Source organism: Salvelinus alpinus, chromosome 24 (assembly GCF_045679555.1).
Source record: "Salvelinus alpinus chromosome 24, SLU_Salpinus.1, whole genome shotgun sequence".
In the NCBI taxonomy this organism is placed as follows: Eukaryota; Metazoa; Chordata; class Actinopteri; order Salmoniformes; family Salmonidae; genus Salvelinus; species Salvelinus alpinus.
Genome location: NC_092109.1, coordinates 36405663 through 36424169, shown reverse-complemented (window position 1 = coordinate 36424169; position 18507 = coordinate 36405663). Strand labels below are relative to the sequence as shown.

Here is an 18507-nt window from a genome sequence, read left to right as displayed (position 1 = left end):
GTGTGTGTTTCAGGGGAAGGGGTGTGTGTGTGTGTGTTTCAGGGGAAGGGGTGTGTGTGTGTGTGTTTCAGGGGAAGGGGTGTGTGTGTGTGTGTTTCAGGGGAAGGGTTGTGTGTGTGTGTTTCAGGGGAAGGGGTGTGTGTGTGTGTGTTTCAGGGGAAGGGGTGTGTGTGTGTGTGTTTCAGGGGAAGGGTTGTGTGTGTGTGTGTTTCAGGGGAAGGGTTGTGTGTGTGTGTTTCAGGGGAAGGGTTGTGTGTGTGTGTGTTTCAGGGGAAGGGTTGTGTGTGTGTGTGTTTCAGGGGAAGGGTTGTGTGTGTGTGTTTCAGGGGAAGGGTTGTGTGTGTGTGTGTTTCAGGGGAAGGGTTGTGTGTGTGTGTGTTTCAGGGGAAGGGGTGTGTGTGTGTTTCAGGGGAAGGGGTGTGTGTGTGTTTCAGGGGAAGGGGTGTGTGTGTGTTTCAGGGGAAGGGTTGTGTGTGTGTGTGTTTCAGGGGAAGGGGTGTGTGTGTGTGTGTTTCAGGGGAAGGGTTGTGTGTGTGTGTTTCAGGGGAAGGGGTGTGTGTGTGTGTGTTTCAGGGGAAGGGGTGTGTGTGTGTGTTTCAGGGGAAGGGGTGTGTGTGTGTTTCAGGGGAAGGGGTGTGTGTGTGTTTCAGGGGAAGGGTTGTGTGTGTGTGTGTTTCAGGGGAAGGGGTGTGTGTGTGTGTGTTTCAGGGGAAGGGTTGTGTGTGTGTGTTTCAGGGGAAGGGGTGTGTGTGTGTGTGTTTCAGGGGAAGGGGTGTGTGTGTGTGTGTTTCAGGGGAAGGGTTGTGTGTGTGTGTTTCAGGGGAAGGGGTGTGTGTGTGTGTGTTTCAGGGGAAGGGGTGTGTGTGTGTGTGTTTCAGGGGAAGGGGTGTGTGTGTGTGTGTTTCAGGGGAAGGGTTGTGTGTGTGTGTTTCAGGGGAAGGGGTGTGTGTGTGTGTGTTTCAGGGGAAGGGGTGTGTGTGTGTGTGTTTCAGGGGAAGGGTTGTGTGTGTGTGTGTTTCAGGGGAAGGGGTGTGTGTGTGTGTGTTTCAGGGGAAGGGGTGTGTGTGTGTGTGTTTCAGGGGAAGGGGTGTGTGTGTGTGTGTTTCAGGGGAAGGGGTGTGTGTGTGTGTGTTTCAGGGGAAGGGGTGTGTGTGTGTGTGTTTCAGGGGAAGGGGTGTGTGTGTGTGTGTTTCAGGGGAAGGGGTGTGTGTGTGTGTGTTTCAGGGGAAGGGTTGTGTGTGTGTGTTTCAGGGGAAGGGGTGTGTGTGTGTGTGTTTCAGGGGAAGGGGTGTGTGTGTGTGTGTTTCAGGGGAAGGGTTGTGTGTGTGTGTTTCAGGGGAAGGGGTGTGTGTGTGTGTGTTTCAGGGGAAGGGGTGTGTGTGTGTGTGTTTCAGGGGAAGGGGTGTGTGTGTGTGTGTTTCAGGGGAAGGGTTGTGTGTGTGTGTTTCAGGGGAAGGGGTGTGTGTGTGTGTGTTTCAGGGGAAGGGGTGTGTGTGTGTGTGTTTCAGGGGAAGGGTTGTGTGTGTGTGTGTTTCAGGGGAAGGGGTGTGTGTGTGTGTGTTTCAGGGGAAGGGGTGTGTGTGTGTGTGTTTCAGGGGAAGGGGTGTGTGTGTGTGTGTTTCAGGGGAAGGGGTGTGTGTGTGTGTGTTTCAGGGGAAGGGGTGTGTGTGTGTGTGTTTCAGGGGAAGGGGTGTGTGTGTGTGTGTTTCAGGGGAAGGGTTGTGTGTGTGTGTTTCAGGGGAAGGGGTGTGTGTGTGTGTGTTTCAGGGGAAGGGGTGTGTGTGCGTGTGTTTCAGGGGAAGGGTTGTGTGTGTGTGTGTTTCAGGGGAAGGGGTGTGTGTGTGTGTGTTTCAGGGGAAGGGTTGTGTGTGTGTGTGTTTCAGGGGAAGGGTTGTGTGTGTGTGTTTCAGGGGAAGGGTTGTGTGTGTGTGTGTTTCAGGGGAAGGGTTGTGTGTGTGTGTGTTTCAGGGGAAGGGTTGTGTGTGTGTGTTTCAGGGGAAGGGTTGTGTGTGTGTGTGTTTCAGGGGAAGGGTTGTGTGTGTGTGTGTTTCAGGGGAAGGGTTGTGTGTGTGTGTTTCAGGGGAAGGGTTGTGTGTGTGTGTGTTTCAGGGGAAGGGTTGTGTGTGTGTGTTTCAGGGGAAGGGGTGTGTGTGTGTGTGTTTCAGGGGAAGGGGTGTGTGTGTGTGTGTTTCAGGGGAAGGGGTGTGTGTGTGTGTGTTTCAGGGGAAGGGTTGTGTGTGTGTGTTTCAGGGGAAGGGGTGTGTGTGTGTGTGTTTCAGGGGAAGGGGTGTGTGTGTGTGTGTTTCAGGGGAAGGGGTGTGTGTGTGTGTGTTTCAGGGGAAGGGTTGTGTGTGTGTGTTTCAGGGGAAGGGGTGTGTGTGTGTGTGTTTCAGGGGAAGGGGTGTGTGTGTGTGTGTTTCAGGGGAAGGGTTGTGTGTGTGTGTGTTTCAGGGGAAGGGGTGTGTGTGTGTGTGTTTCAGGGGAAGGGGTGTGTGTGTGTGTGTTTCAGGGGAAGGGGTGTGTGTGTGTGTGTTTCAGGGGAAGGGGTGTGTGTGTGTGTGTTTCAGGGGAAGGGGTGTGTGTGTGTGTGTTTCAGGGGAAGGGGTGTGTGTGTGTGTGTTTCAGGGGAAGGGTTGTGTGTGTGTGTTTCAGGGGAAGGGGTGTGTGTGTGTGTGTTTCAGGGGAAGGGGTGTGTGTGTGTTTCAGGGGAAGGGTTGTGTGTGTGTGTGTTTCAGGGGAAGGGGTGTGTGTGTGTGTGTTTCAGGGGAAGGGTTGTGTGTGTGTGTTTCAGGGGAAGGGGTGTGTGTGTGTGTGTTTCAGGGGAAGGGGTGTGTGTGTGTGTGTTTCAGGGGAAGGGTTGTGTGTGTGTGTTTCAGGGGAAGGGGTGTGTGTGTGTGTGTTTCAGGGGAAGGGGTGTGTGTGTGTGTGTTTCAGGGGAAGGGGTGTGTGTGTGTGTGTTTCAGGGGAAGGGTTGTGTGTGTGTGTTTCAGGGGAAGGGGTGTGTGTGTGTGTGTTTCAGGGGAAGGGGTGTGTGTGTGTGTGTTTCAGGGGAAGGGTTGTGTGTGTGTGTGTTTCAGGGGAAGGGGTGTGTGTGTGTGTGTTTCAGGGGAAGGGTTGTGTGTGTGTGTGTTTCAGGGGAAGGGGTGTGTGTGTGTGTGTTTCAGGGGAAGGGGTGTGTGTGTGTGTGTTTCAGGGGAAGGGGTGTGTGTGTGTGTGTTTCAGGGGAAGGGGTGTGTGTGTGTGTGTTTCAGGGGAAGGGTTGTGTGTGTGTGTTTCAGGGGAAGGGGTGTGTGTGTGTGTGTTTCAGGGGAAGGGGTGTGTGTGTGTGTGTTTCAGGGGAAGGGTTGTGTGTGTGTGTGTTTCAGGGGAAGGGGTGTGTGTGTGTGTGTTTCAGGGGAAGGGTTGTGTGTGTGTGTGTTTCAGGGGAAGGGTTGTGTGTGTGTGTTTCAGGGGAAGGGTTGTGTGTGTGTGTGTTTCAGGGGAAGGGTTGTGTGTGTGTGTGTTTCAGGGGAAGGGTTGTGTGTGTGTGTTTCAGGGGAAGGGTTGTGTGTGTGTGTGTTTCAGGGGAAGGGTTGTGTGTGTGTGTGTTTCAGGGGAAGGGTTGTGTGTGTGTGTTTCAGGGGAAGGGTTGTGTGTGTGTGTGTTTCAGGGGAAGGGTTGTGTGTGTGTGTTTCAGGGGAAGGGGTGTGTGTGTGTGTGTTTCAGGGGAAGGGGTGTGTGTGTGTGTGTTTCAGGGGAAGGGGTGTGTGTGTGTGTGTTTCAGGGGAAGGGTTGTGTGTGTGTGTTTCAGGGGAAGGGGTGTGTGTGTGTGTGTTTCAGGGGAAGGGGTGTGTGTGTGTGTGTTTCAGGGGAAGGGGTGTGTGTGTGTGTGTTTCAGGGGAAGGGGTGTGTGTGTGTGTGTTTCAGGGGAAGGGGTGTGTGTGTGTGTGTTTCAGGGGAAGGGGTGTGTGTGTGTGTGTTTCAGGGGAAGGGGTGTGTGTGTGTGTGTTTCAGGGGAAGGGGTGTGTGTGTGTGTGTTTCAGGGGAAGGGTTGTGTGTGTGTGTTTCAGGGGAAGGGGTGTGTGTGTGTGTGTTTCAGGGGAAGGGGTGTGTGTGTGTGTGTTTCAGGGGAAGGGTTGTGTGTGTGTGTGTTTCAGGGGAAGGGGTGTGTGTGTGTGTGTTTCAGGGGAAGGGTTGTGTGTGTGTGTGTTTCAGGGGAAGGGTTGTGTGTGTGTGTTTCAGGGGAAGGGTTGTGTGTGTGTGTGTTTCAGGGGAAGGGTTGTGTGTGTGTGTGTTTCAGGGGAAGGGTTGTGTGTGTGTGTTTCAGGGGAAGGGTTGTGTGTGTGTGTGTTTCAGGGGAAGGGTTGTGTGTGTGTGTGTTTCAGGGGAAGGGTTGTGTGTGTGTGTTTCAGGGGAAGGGTTGTGTGTGTGTGTGTTTCAGGGGAAGGGTTGTGTGTGTGTGTTTCAGGGGAAGGGGTGTGTGTGTGTGTGTTTCAGGGGAAGGGGTGTGTGTGTGTGTGTTTCAGGGGAAGGGTTGTGTGTGTGTGTTTCAGGGGAAGGGGTGTGTGTGTGTGTGTTTCAGGGGAAGGGGTGTGTGTGTGTGTGTTTCAGGGGAAGGGGTGTGTGTGTGTGTGTTTCAGGGGAAGGGTTGTGTGTGTGTGTTTCAGGGGAAGGGGTGTGTGTGTGTGTGTTTCAGGGGAAGGGGTGTGTGTGTGTGTGTTTCAGGGGAAGGGTTGTGTGTGTGTGTGTTTCAGGGGAAGGGGTGTGTGTGTGTGTGTTTCAGGGGAAGGGTTGTGTGTGTGTGTGTTTCAGGGGAAGGGGTGTGTGTGTGTGTGTTTCAGGGGAAGGGGTGTGTGTGTGTGTGTTTCAGGGGAAGGGGTGTGTGTGTGTGTGTTTCAGGGGAAGGGGTGTGTGTGTGTGTGTTTCAGGGGAAGGGTTGTGTGTGTGTGTTTCAGGGGAAGGGGTGTGTGTGTGTGTGTTTCAGGGGAAGGGGTGTGTGTGTGTGTGTTTCAGGGGAAGGGTTGTGTGTGTGTGTGTTTCAGGGGAAGGGGTGTGTGTGTGTGTGTTTCAGGGGAAGGGTTGTGTGTGTGTGTGTTTCAGGGGAAGGGTTGTGTGTGTGTGTTTCAGGGGAAGGGTTGTGTGTGTGTGTGTTTCAGGGGAAGGGTTGTGTGTGTGTGTGTTTCAGGGGAAGGGTTGTGTGTGTGTGTTTCAGGGGAAGGGTTGTGTGTGTGTGTGTTTCAGGGGAAGGGTTGTGTGTGTGTGTGTTTCAGGGGAAGGGTTGTGTGTGTGTGTTTCAGGGGAAGGGTTGTGTGTGTGTGTGTTTCAGGGGAAGGGTTGTGTGTGTGTGTTTCAGGGGAAGGGGTGTGTGTGTGTGTGTTTCAGGGGAAGGGGTGTGTGTGTGTGTGTTTCAGGGGAAGGGGTGTGTGTGTGTGTGTTTCAGGGGAAGGGTTGTGTGTGTGTGTTTCAGGGGAAGGGGTGTGTGTGTGTGTGTTTCAGGGGAAGGGGTGTGTGTGTGTGTGTTTCAGGGGAAGGGGTGTGTGTGTGTGTGTTTCAGGGGAAGGGGTGTGTGTGTGTGTGTTTCAGGGGAAGGGGTGTGTGTGTGTGTGTTTCAGGGGAAGGGGTGTGTGTGTGTGTGTTTCAGGGGAAGGGGTGTGTGTGTGTGTGTTTCAGGGGAAGGGGTGTGTGTGTGTGTTTCAGGGGAAGGGGTGTGTGTGTGTGTGTTTCAGGGGAAGGGTTGTGTGTGTGTGTGTTTCAGGGGAAGGGGTGTGTGTGTGTGTGTTTCAGGGGAAGGGTTGTGTGTGTGTGTGTTTCAGGGGAAGGGTTGTGTGTGTGTGTTTCAGGGGAAGGGTTGTGTGTGTGTGTGTTTCAGGGGAAGGGTTGTGTGTGTGTGTGTTTCAGGGGAAGGGTTGTGTGTGTGTGTTTCAGGGGAAGGGTTGTGTGTGTGTGTGTTTCAGGGGAAGGGTTGTGTGTGTGTGTGTTTCAGGGGAAGGGTTGTGTGTGTGTGTTTCAGGGGAAGGGTTGTGTGTGTGTGTGTTTCAGGGGAAGGGTTGTGTGTGTGTGTTTCAGGGGAAGGGGTGTGTGTGTGTGTGTTTCAGGGGAAGGGGTGTGTGTGTGTGTGTTTCAGGGGAAGGGGTGTGTGTGTGTGTGTTTCAGGGGAAGGGTTGTGTGTGTGTGTTTCAGGGGAAGGGGTGTGTGTGTGTGTGTTTCAGGGGAAGGGGTGTGTGTGTGTGTGTTTCAGGGGAAGGGGTGTGTGTGTGTGTGTTTCAGGGGAAGGGTTGTGTGTGTGTGTGTTTCAGGGGAAGGGTTGTGTGTGTGTGTTTCAGGGGAAGGGGTGTGTGTGTGTGTGTTTCAGGGGAAGGGGTGCGTGTGTGTGTGTGTGTTTCAGAGGAAGGGGCTGGATCTAATCTCCATCACCTCGGACTTGACTTTGTTTAATTAAATCTCAATTTTTTTTACAATTTCTGCTCAATCTTGAATGCTTTCTCAAACAGCTGTAACTGTATATGCATTCATAAATCAGGTCGTTTCTTGAGTTGGGCTCTGGGATGTAACAACCGTTGAGCATCTGACCTTATGGTTGATTGTTGGGGAAAGGTGTTGATTGTGTATTAGTATGTGTGTGTGTGTGTGTGTGTGTGTGTGTGTGTGTGTGTGTGTGTGTGTGTGTGTGTGTGTGTGTGTGTGTATCCCACATCTGTTGCTAGGGGGTAATGATGTTAGGGACAATATAGGATGAATCACAATAATTGCTTGCTAAAATAATAATTGCTTGACAAAAATGTAATGTAATGTAATGAAATGTAATGTAATGTAATGGCAATCCTGGTTATAGGTAACAATCCTCTTCATGAACTTCAACATTATTCCGCATATTAATTGTTAATGATTGAGATTAAGATACGCAAGATTTTTGCTATATACAGTGAGCTCCAAAATTACTGGCACCCCTGACTGGCAATTCACAAACAATGCTTAAACAAATATAAACAATATAATTATAGAGATAAACTCAAAATACCAACATGTGAGAAATACTGTACTTTATTAATGTTTCAATGGAACCAACCAAAATAATTGATTGATTTCATTAAAAATCAATGTCCTCCAAATCAAAGTTTCACAATTATTTGCACCCTTAAAGATTATTATAAATAACATCTACCACTAATTAAATTCCACTTATTTAAGTTTATCTAAGTGTTAAGGAACTACATTGAGCCGTTACATCACTTCCTGTTTCACTAGGGTATAAAAATGAGGTAACACACATGCAATATCCTTTTGTCATCCAACACCATGAAGAAAACAAAAGAACTGGCAGTTCAAAAGAGACAGATGGTCGTAGACCTTCATAAATCTGGTAATGGCTACAAGAAGATCCACAAACGATTGAATATACCACTGAGCACGGTCAAGGCAATTATTAGCAGATTCAAAAGATATGGAACAGTTGAAAACCTAGGACGCAAATGCATTTGCATTTTGTCCCCCAGGATAGGGAGGAGGATGGTGAGAGAAGCAACAAAATCCCAAAGAATCACTGTGAAAGAATTGCAGGCCTTGGTGGCGTCTTGGGGTCACCAGGTTTCAAAAAGCACCATCAGACGCCACCTCCACCTCCACAGGCTCTTTGGAAGGGTTGCCAGAAGACGCCACCTCCACCTCCACAGGCTCTGTGGAAGGGTTGCCAGAAGAAAGCCCTTTCTGACCACCAGACACAGACGCAAACGCTTGTAGTTTGCCAAACGTCATTTAAATTATGACTGGAAGAAGGTGCTCTGGTCAGATGAGCAAATTGAGGTGAGAGTATTGGATATGTTTTTGGCGGTTGATCGGCTTCTGTTCAGTGGGTGTGCTCTTTTCGAAGGATGGGTCCCGGCCTCTCTCCAGGGGCCCTAGGGATCCTGGGGGACGGGTGTGGTCTGCCGGTTGTCGACGACAACCCAACTAGGAATGGGGGAGGGGCTTTAGCGGGTGGAATAGTGGGGACCAATTGGAGGGTTACTTAGTAGCAATGCAAATATCATGGTACAGTTACATGGACACTCAATCACTACGGTACTTTTTTAATGGAACATTTACAAACATATATTATGATAAATAGATTTGAAACTTGTATCTCATTATGGTAAATGGTGAAATAAGTATAGCCAGTTACAATTGTAATGGCTTAGCAGATAATAAGAAAATAAGAACAATATTTACCTGGCCAAAAGAGAAGGAATATAATATCTATTGTTTACAGGAAACAATTATTGATTGGATGATAACTTGTTTTTAACTAGGACAGAGAAATGTATAACAGAATTTTTCAGACATAACATAGGTACAGCAAATCCACGTATTGTATGGGACACTTTTAAATACGCCTTTAGAGGCCATGCAATTCAGTATTATCTCTAAAAACAAAAGTAATTTAGGTCAAAAGAGTCCATTCTAACAAAGGAAATTGAAGGACTAACAGTACAGTTAGATAGCAATAAAAACGGTACCATAGAGGCTCAGAATACGTTAGTGGAAAACCAAAAAGAAAAGGAGGAACGCATTCCAGAAAGATCCAGTGTAATATTGTCACGCCCTGACCATAGTTTGCTTTGTTTGTTTCTATGTTTTGTTTGCTCAGGGTGTGATGTGGGTGGGCATTCTATGTTGTATGTCTAGGTTGTCTATTTCTGTGTTTGGCCTAGATTGGTTCCCAATCAGAGGCAGGTGTCAGTCGTTGTCTCTGATTGGGAGCCATATTTAGGTAGCCTGTTTTCCTTTGGGTTTTGTGGGTGGTTGTATCCTGTGTTAGTGTTCTCACCATACGGGACTGTTTCGGGTTGTTTGTTTTGTATTTTTGTTATTTCGTTCAGTGTTCTGTTCTGTTTGATTGATTAAATATATCATTATGGACACTTACCACGTTGGGTATTGGTCCGACATTTCATACTCCTCTTCAGACGAGGAGGACGAAACCCGTTATAAATATATTATAAAAAATAAAGCCAAAATGATTTACTGAAACTTGTTACAAATGATGGAGTCACCTGTGATTCACAAAATTATATTTTGAAAGAGAAAGCAAAGTACTTGAAGCATATGTTTTCGTTTCAGTCTCCTCCATCTTCACTAACCGAAGCTAATTGTATGGATTTTTTTCTATTAATATAAAATGAACAGCCGTACAGAAAGACTCATGCGAAGGCCAAATTACAGAGGAGGAACTTCTTGATGCAATTAAAGCCTTGAAGTCCGGGAAAACTCCAGGGTTGGATGGCATACCAGTTAAGGTACACCAAACTTTTTTTTTTATATACTCAGAGGACCGTTATTGGAGATAATATAAGGCAAGTACTGGAAACAATAGAACACTATGAAAAATCTGGGAAACCAGGCCTGATATTCATAGCTGACTTTGAAAAGGCTTTTGATAAACTATGACTGGAGTTAATATATAAATATCTGGAACATTTCAATTTTGGAGAATCTCTTATGAAATGGGTTAAAATCATGTATAGTATCCCTAGGTGTACAGTAGTAAATAATGGCTACTTCTCCGAAAGTTTAAACTGCCAAGAGGAGTAAAACAAGGTTGTCCACTATCTGCATATCTATTTGTTATGGCCATCAAAATGTTAGCTATTAAAATCATATCCAACAATAATATCGAAGGATTAGAAATCCAGGGCTTAAAAACAAAGGTGTCATTGTATGCTTTCTTTTAAATCCACAACTTGGATACTTTTTCTAACCTTTCTGGATTACAACCAAATTATGATACAGTGGCTTGCGAAAAGTATTCATCCCCCTTGGCATTTTTCCTACTTTGTTGCCTTACAACCTGAAATTAAAATAGATTTTTGGAGGGTTTGTATAATTTCATTTACACAACATGCCTACCACTTGGATGCTAAATATTTTTTTATTGTGAAAGAAATATGACAAAGAAACAGAAAACTTGAGTGTGCATAACTATTTACCCCCCAAAAGGCAATACTTTGTAGAGCCACCTTTTGCAGCAATTACAGCTGCAAGTCTCTTGGGGTATATCTCTATAAGCACATCTAGCACATCTATAGGCACATCTATCCACTGGGATCCAAGGCAAAACTGCTCCAGCTCCTTCAAATTGGATGGGTTCTGCTGGTGTACAGCAATCTTTAAGTCATACCACAGATTCTCAATTGGATTGAGGTCTGGGCTTTGATTGGGCCATTACAATACATTTAAATGTTTCCCCTTAAACCAATTGAGTGTTGCTTTAGCAGTATGCTCAGGGTCATTGTCCTGCTGGAAGGTGAACCTCCGTCCCAGTCTCAAATCTCTGGAAGACTGAAACAGGTTTCCCTCAAGAATTTCCGTGTATTTAGCGCCATCCATCATTCCTTCAATTCTAACCAGTTTCCCAGTTTCCCTGCCAATGAAAAACATCACCACAGCATAATGCTGCCACCACCATGATTCACTGTGGGGATGGTATTCTCGGGGTGATGAGAGGTGTTGGGTTTGCTTCAGATATAGCATTTTCCTTGATGGCCAAAAAACTCAATTTTAGTTTCATCTGACCAGAGTACCTTCTTCCATATGTTTGGGGAGTCTCCCACATAACTTTTGGCGAACACCAAATGTGTTTGCTTATTTCTTTCTTTAAGCATTGGCTTTTTTCTGACCACTCTTTCGTAAAGCCCAGCTCTGTAGAGTGTACGGCTTAAAGTGGTCCTATGGACAGATACTCCAATCTCCGCTGTGGAGCTTTGCAGCTCCTTCAGGGTGATCTTTGGTTGCTTTGTTGCGTCTCTGATTAATGGCCTCATTGCCTGGTCTGTGAGTTTTGGTGGGCGGATCTCTCTTGACATGTTTGTTGTGGTGCCATATTCTTTCCATTTTTTAATAATGGATTTAATGGTGCTCCGTGGGATGTTCAAAGTTTCTGATATTTTTTTATAACCCAACACTAATCTCCACAACTTGGTCCCTGACCTGTTTGGAGAGCTCCTTGGTCTTTATAGTGCCGCTTGCTTGGTGGTGCCCCTTGCTTAGTGGTGTTGCAGAATCTGGGGCCTTTCAGAACAGGTGTATATACACTGAGATCATGTAACAGATCATGTGACACTTAGATTGCACACAGGTGGACTTTATTTAACTAATTATGTGACTTCTGATATGACTACCCACCACTGCGACCTGTATGCTCTCGTTGGCTGGCCCTCACTACATATCCGTCGCTAAACCCACTGGCTCCAGGTAATCTATACGTCTTTGCAAGGTAAAGCCCCACCTTATCTCAGCTCACTGGTCACCATAGCAACACCCACCCGTAGCACGCGCTCCAGCCGGTATGTTGCACTGGTCACCCCCAAAGCCAACACTTATTGGCCGCCTTTGCTTCCAGTTCTCTGCTGCCAACGACTGGAATGAATTGCAAAAATCTCTGAAGCTGGAGTCTTATATCTCCCCCTCTAACTTTAAGCATCAACTGTCAGAGCAGCTTAACGATCACTGTACCTGCACACAGCCAATCTGTAAATAGCACACCCGACTAACTCATCCACATATTATCACTTACCCTCTTGCTCTTTTGCACCCCAGTATCTCTACTTGCACATCATCATCTGCATATCTATCCCTCCAGTATTAATGCTAAATTGTAATTATTTTCACCTCTATGGCCTATTTATTGCCTCCCTACTCTTCTACATTTGCACACACTGTACATAGAATTTTCTATTTTTCTTTTTTTTGTGTTATTGACTATAATATTTGTTTGTTTGTACATTTGTTTATGTGTAACTGTGTGTTTTTGTCGCACTGCTTTTCTTTATCTTGGCCAGGTCACTTAGAAATGTTCTTGTTTTTGTAAATGACTATTGTAGCCGGAAACGGCTGATTTATAGTGGAATATCTACATAGGCGTAGAGAGGCCCATTATCAGCAACCATCACTCCTGTGTTCCAATGGCACGTTGTGTTAGCTAATCCAAGTTTATCATTTTAAAAGGCTAATTGATAATTAGAAAACCCTTTTGCAATTATGTTAGCACAGCTGAAGCTGTTGTTCTGATTAAATAAGCAATTAAACTGGCCTTCTTTAGACTAGTTGAGATACTGGAGCATCAGCATTTGTGGGTTCGATTACATGCCCAGAATGGCCAGGAACAAAGAACTTTCTTCTGAAACTCGTCAGTCTATTCTTGTTCTGCGAAATGAAGGCTATTCCATGCGAGAAATTGCCAAGAAACAACGGTGTGTACTACACCCTTCACAGAACAGCACAAACTGGCCCTAACCAGAAGAGAAAGAGGAGTTGGAGGCACTGATTCACAACTGAGCAAGAGGAAAAGTACATTAGATTGTCTAGTCTGAGAAACAGACGCCTCACAAGTCCTCAACTGGCAGCTTCATTAAATAGTTCCCGCAAAACACCAGTCTCAACGTCAACAGTGAAGAGGCGACTGGGATGCTTGTCTTTCTTGGCAGAGTTGCAAAGAAAAAGCCATATTTCAGACTGGCCAATAAAAAGAAAAGATTAAGATGGGCAAAAGAACACAGACACTGGACAGAGGAACTCTGCCTAGAAGGCCAGCATCCCAGAGTCACCTCTTCACTGTTGACGTTGAGACTGGTGTTTTGCGGGTACTATTTAATGAAGCTGCCAGTTGAGGACTTGTGAGGCGTCTGTTTCTCAAACTAGACACTCTAATGTACTTGTCCTCTTGCTCAGTTGTGCATATATATACACTGCTCAAAAAAATAAAGGGAACACTTAAACAACACAATGTAACTCCAAGTCAATCACACTTCTGTGAAATCAAACTGTCCACTTAGGAAGCAACACTGATTGACAATAAATTTCACATGCTGTTGTGCAAATGGAATAGACAAAAGGTGGAAATTATAGGCAATTAGCAAGACACCCCAATAAAGGAGTGATTCTGCAGGTGGTGACCACAGACCACTTCTCAGTTCCTATGCTTCCTGGCTGATGTTTTGGTCACTTTTGAATGCTGGCGGAGCTCTCACTCTAGTGGTAGCATGAGACGGAGTCTACAACCCACACAAGTGGCTCAGGTAGTGCAGCTCATCCAGGATGGCACATCAATGCGAGCTGTGGCAAGAAGGTTTGCTGTGTCTGTCAGCGTAGTGTCCAGAGCATGGAGGCGCTACCAGGAGACAGGCCAGTACATCAGGAGACGTGGAGGAGGCCGTAGGAGGGCAACAACCCAGCAGCAGGACCGCTACCTCCGCCTTTGAGCAGGAGGAGCACTGCCAGAGCCCTGCAAAATGACCTCCAGCAGGCCACAAATGTGCATGTGTCTGCTAAAACGGTCAGAAACAGACTCCATGAGGGTGGTATGAGGGCCCGACGTCCACAGGTGGGGGTTGTGCTTACAGCCCAACACCGTGCAGGACGTTTGGCATTTGCCAGAGAACACCAAGATTGGCAAATTCGCCACTGGCGCCCTGTGCTCTTCACAGATGAAAGCAGGTTCACACCGAGCACATGTGACAGACGTGACAGTCTGGAGACGCCGTGGAGAACGTTCTGCTGCCTGCAACATCCTCCAGCATGACCGATTTGGCGGTGGGTCAGTCATGGTGTGGGGTGGCATTTCTTTGGGGGGCCGCACAGCCCTCCATGGGCTCGCCAGAGGTAGCCTGACTGCCATTAGGTATCGAGATGAGATCCTCAGACCCCTTGTGAGACCATATGCTGGTGCGGTTGGCCCTGGGTTCCTCCTAATGCAAGACAATGCTAGACCTCATGTGGCTGGAGTGTGTCAGCAGTTCCTGCAAGAGGAAGGCATTGATGCTATGGACTGGCCCGCCCGTTCCCCAGACCTGAATCCAATTGAGCACATCTGGGACATCATGTCTCGCTCCATCCACCAACGCCACATTGCACCACAGACTGTCCAGGAGTTGGCGGATGCTTTAGTCCAGGTCTGGGAGGAGATTCCTCAGGAGACCATCCGCCACCTCATCAGGAGCATGCCCAGGCGTTGTAGGGAGGTCATACAGGCACGTGGAGGCCACACACACTACTGAGCCTCATTTTGACTTGTTTTAAGGACATTACATCAAAGTTGGATCAGCCTGTAGTGTGGTTTTCCACTTTAATTTTGAGTGTGACTCCAAATCCAGACCTCCCTGGGTTGATAAATTTGATTTCCATTGATCATTTTTGTGTGATTTTGTTGTCAGCACATTCAACTATGTAAAGAAAAAAGTATTTAATAAGAATAGTTCATTCATTCAGATCTAGGATGTGTTATTTTAGTGTTCCCTTTATTTTTTTGAGCAGTGTATATATATTTTTCTTCTTCTCCTAAACAATGTATGGGGGATTGGAAGTGATGCAGACAATTACATTGATGGAAGCTACAATCTATCTGCAATATTAAAGCTGATCTACACCCTGAAAAATGTTATAATCAAAGACTCAGTGTGTGTCTGTCTCTGTTTCTGTGTTTATGATAAGCCTTTTGAGTGTGTGTGTGTGTGTATATGTATGATAAGTGTGTGTCTCTGTGTTTCTCTGTATTTGCCTCACCATCCATGTCTAGTCTCTGCATGATGATGGCCAGCTCCACCTCACTGGGCATGTACCCCAGGGATCTCATAGCCATGCCCAGCTCCTGCTTGGAGATGAACCCGTTCCCATCCCGGTCCAACACCCGGAACGCCTCCCGGATCTCTGCACAGGGACACAGGCATGAACACAGGCATTAACACATACAAATATACACGCATGAATGTGCACACACACACACACACACACACACACACACACACACACACACACACACACACACACACACACACACACACACACACACACACACACACACACACACACACACACACACACACACACACACACACACACACACACACACACACACACACAGACAGACGCACAAATACAGACAAACAACCTTTCCCTCCCTTTTGTTCCATGCTGGCTGAAGACCTAGATAGCCAGTGTAACCGATGTGAAATGGTTAGCTAGTTAGCGGTGGTGCGTGCTAATAGCGTTTCAATCGGTGACGTTACTCGCTCTGAGACCTTGAAGTAGTTGTTCACCTTGCTCTGCAAGGGCCGCGGCTTTTGTGGAGCAATGGGTAACGATGCTTTGAGGGTGGCTGTTGTCGATGCAGAGGGTCCCTGGTTCGAGCCCGGAGAGGGACAGAAGCTAAACTGTTACACCAGTAACTAGCTAACACCAGACACAGATGAAAGGGGAAACATACTTAAGTATCTTTGCCATAGATGAATATTGTAAACTTTAATTATATTTGCTGACACCTTACAGCCAAATTTTGGCACCAGTAGAGTAGCTATCTATCTATATAAACCACGCACTTCCGCAAAAACACGCCTTCTCCGATGTTGGTTACAAGGCAGTGCTTATTTAAATTATTTAAGAGAATATCATGTTACCATTGGTCTTTTAAAATGAGAGTTAGGGTGATGTCACCCTATCCCCTTAATGATCCCGCCTCCTGAATCTAGACGTTTGACATGGGGGAGGAGACCAGTAACTTTATGATCAAACTTTATCAATGTAGAAGCAACAGTCATTTTTCATACTTTGGTCGTCATACTTTGATATGGTTTCATACAGATATCATCCAATTTCATGAAAAACTAGATTTTTGACTGTTTGTGACCTTTAAGTATTTGTGTGTGGCCTCACCTAAAGTGTGGGGTATTTATCCTTTATAAATACTTTATAAATGTTTTGAATGACCAGTGTAATTTCTCACTAAAAGATAGACATACCATTGGTAGACATTCCAGCACTACCTGATGCTCCTTAAGGTCTAAAAATAGCCTACAACCTATAATTGGTAAAACAATAAGCACACAACACACGATGTTAAAGGAAATATATCAAACATTTTGGCTGAGTTTCCTTTTGTGAGGGTGGAGACTTCCCAAACTGGAACTCCCAATTTTGAAGACATATGGACCTAGACTTGAATCACGCAGCTGGCTAAATTAGGCAAGATTTTAGTTCTGAGTTAACGAAATTAAACTGCTCCAAGGAGTGACTGCTGCAATCCACACTTTGGTTTTGGTTAAAAAAAGTCACTGCCAAGAAATGCTTATTTTAGCATTTACGGACATTTTATTTTATTTTACTCAGCATAGTCTGAAGTTACACTATTCAGACCCCTTGACGTTTTCCACATTTTGTTACATTACAGTCTTATTCTAAAATGGTTTAAATTATGGATACATTTTACATCCTCAATCTACACACAATACCCCATAATGACAAAGCTAAAACAGTTGTTTCTAAATTTTTTCAAATGTATCAAGAATAAAAAACATACCTTATTTACATAAGTATTTAGACCCTTTGCTATGAGACTCGAAATTGAGCTCAGGTGCATCCTGTTTCCATTGATCATCCTTGAGATGTTTCTACAACTTCATTGGAGTCTACCTGTGGTAAATTCAATTGATTGGACATGATTTACAAAGGCACACACTTGTCTATATAAGGTCCCACAGGTGACAGTGCATGTCAGAGCAAAATCCAAGCTATGAGGTCGAAGGAATTGTCCGTAGAGCTCCGAGACACTATTGTGTTGAGGCACAGATCTGGGGAAGGGTACCAAAGAATGTCTACAGCATTTAAGGTCCCGAAGAACACAGTGGCCTCCATCATTCTTAAACGGAAGAAGTTTGGAACCACCAAGACTCTTCCTAGAGCTGACTGCCCGGCCAAACTGAGCAATCAGGGGATAAGGGCCTTGGTCAGGGAGGTGACCAAGAACCTGATGGTAACATGACAGAGCTCTAGAGTTCCCCTGTGGGGATGGGAGAACCTTCCAGAAGGACAACCATTTCTGCAGCACTCAACCAATCAGACCTTTATGGTAGAGTGGCCAGATGGAAGTCACACCTCAGTAAAAGGCACACGACAGCCCGCTTTGAGTTTGCCAAAAGGCACCTAAAGACTCTCAGACCAAGAGAAACAAGATTCTTTGGTCTCATGAAACCAAGATTGAACTCTTTGGCCTGAATGCCAAGCGTCACGTCTGGAGGAAACCTGGCACCATCCCTACGGTGAAGCATGGTGGTGGCAGCATGCTGTGGGGCTGTATTTCAGCTGCAGGGACTGGGAGACTAGACAGGATCGAGGGAAAGATGAACGGAGCAAAGTACAGAGATCCTTGATGAAAACCTTCTCCGGAGCGCTCAGGACCTCAGACTGGGGCGAAGGTTAATGTTCCAACACAGCCAAGACAACGCAGGAGTGGCTTCGGGACAAGTCTCTGAATGTCCTTGAGTGGCCCAGCCAGAGCCAGGACTTAAACCACAATCGAACATCTCTGGAGGGACCTGAAAATAGCTATGCAGCGATGCTCCTCATCCAACCTGACAGAGCTTGAGAGGATCTGCATAGAAGAATGGGAGAAACTCCCCAAATACAGGTGTGCCAAGCTTGTAGTATCATACCCAATAAGACTCGACACTGTAATTGCTGCCAAAGGTGCTTCAACAAAGTACTGAGTAAAGGGTCTGAATACTTATGTAAATGTGATCTTTTTTTATATATTTTTAGTACATTTGCAAAAATTTCTGAAACCAGTTTTTGCTTTGTCATTATGGGGTATTGTGTGTAGACTGATGAGGAAAAACACTAATTTAATCCATTTTAGAATAAGGCTGTAACGTAACAAAATGTTCAAGGGGTCTGAAGACTTTCCGACTGCACGTATATATTTTTTATGTATCTGCTTATTGTTTAATCATTTATATTTTTTTAAACCTTAAAAGAGCCTCAGGTACTGCTGGAATGTCTACCGATGGCATCTTTTTGCAAGAAATTACACTGATCACTCAAAACATTTATAAAGTATTTATAAATGATAAATAGCCCACACGTTCTATGAAGCCACACAAATATACTTAACTAATGATTAGTAAATGGTTTATAAATAGCTATATTAAACATCGTATGAATGATCTGATTAATCGTTTTTAAATACTTGTAAAAAAATATATAAACATGTAAATAACCAGGTTAGTAACATTTACAAATGTGGGAGTAATGAGGAATAAAATTAAGAAACGATTTACTAATCCATAAAACAATCGTTATTATGCGGAGTGCTACCCAAACAAGTCATTATCAATGGCTCCATTCATTTTGTCTTGTCGCCTTTCTCCTTCCTTCCTTCCTTCCTTCCTTCCTTCCTTCCTTCCTTCCTTCCTTCCTTCCTTCCTTCCTTCCTTCCTTCCTTCCTTCCTTCCTTCCTTCCTTCCTTCCTTCCTTCCTTCCTTCCTTCCTTCCTTCCTTCCTTCCTTCCTTCCTTCCTCCCTCCCTCCCCATCTCCCTCTTTCTCTCTAATTACAAAAAGCAGGAAGAACAGAAGAACAGAACTATAACTGCCATATTTGACCTGCAGCTCCGTTCTTACATTCACCACACAATCAACATCAAACAATCAGACGTGATACAAGGATAAGCCTTATATTGACAACAAGTCTTTTCTCCTGCCGGAGCCTTTGTGTTTAACTCCCAGAAGCT

General features: G+C 45.9%; 1 protein-coding gene across 2 annotated transcripts in view; it reads right to left on the bottom strand.

Annotated features, from left to right (window-relative positions):
- The window catches only part of caln2 (calneuron 2), a 71142-nt gene that overhangs the window by 27574 nt on the left and 25061 nt on the right, over positions 1-18507 (bottom strand). For both annotated transcript variants that reach the window (XM_071364807.1, XM_071364806.1), the window contains exon 3: positions 14512-14655. In XM_071364807.1, the coding sequence (XP_071220908.1) occupies positions 14512-14655 (144 nt within the window). The remainder of the gene's footprint in view (positions 1-14511; positions 14656-18507) is intronic.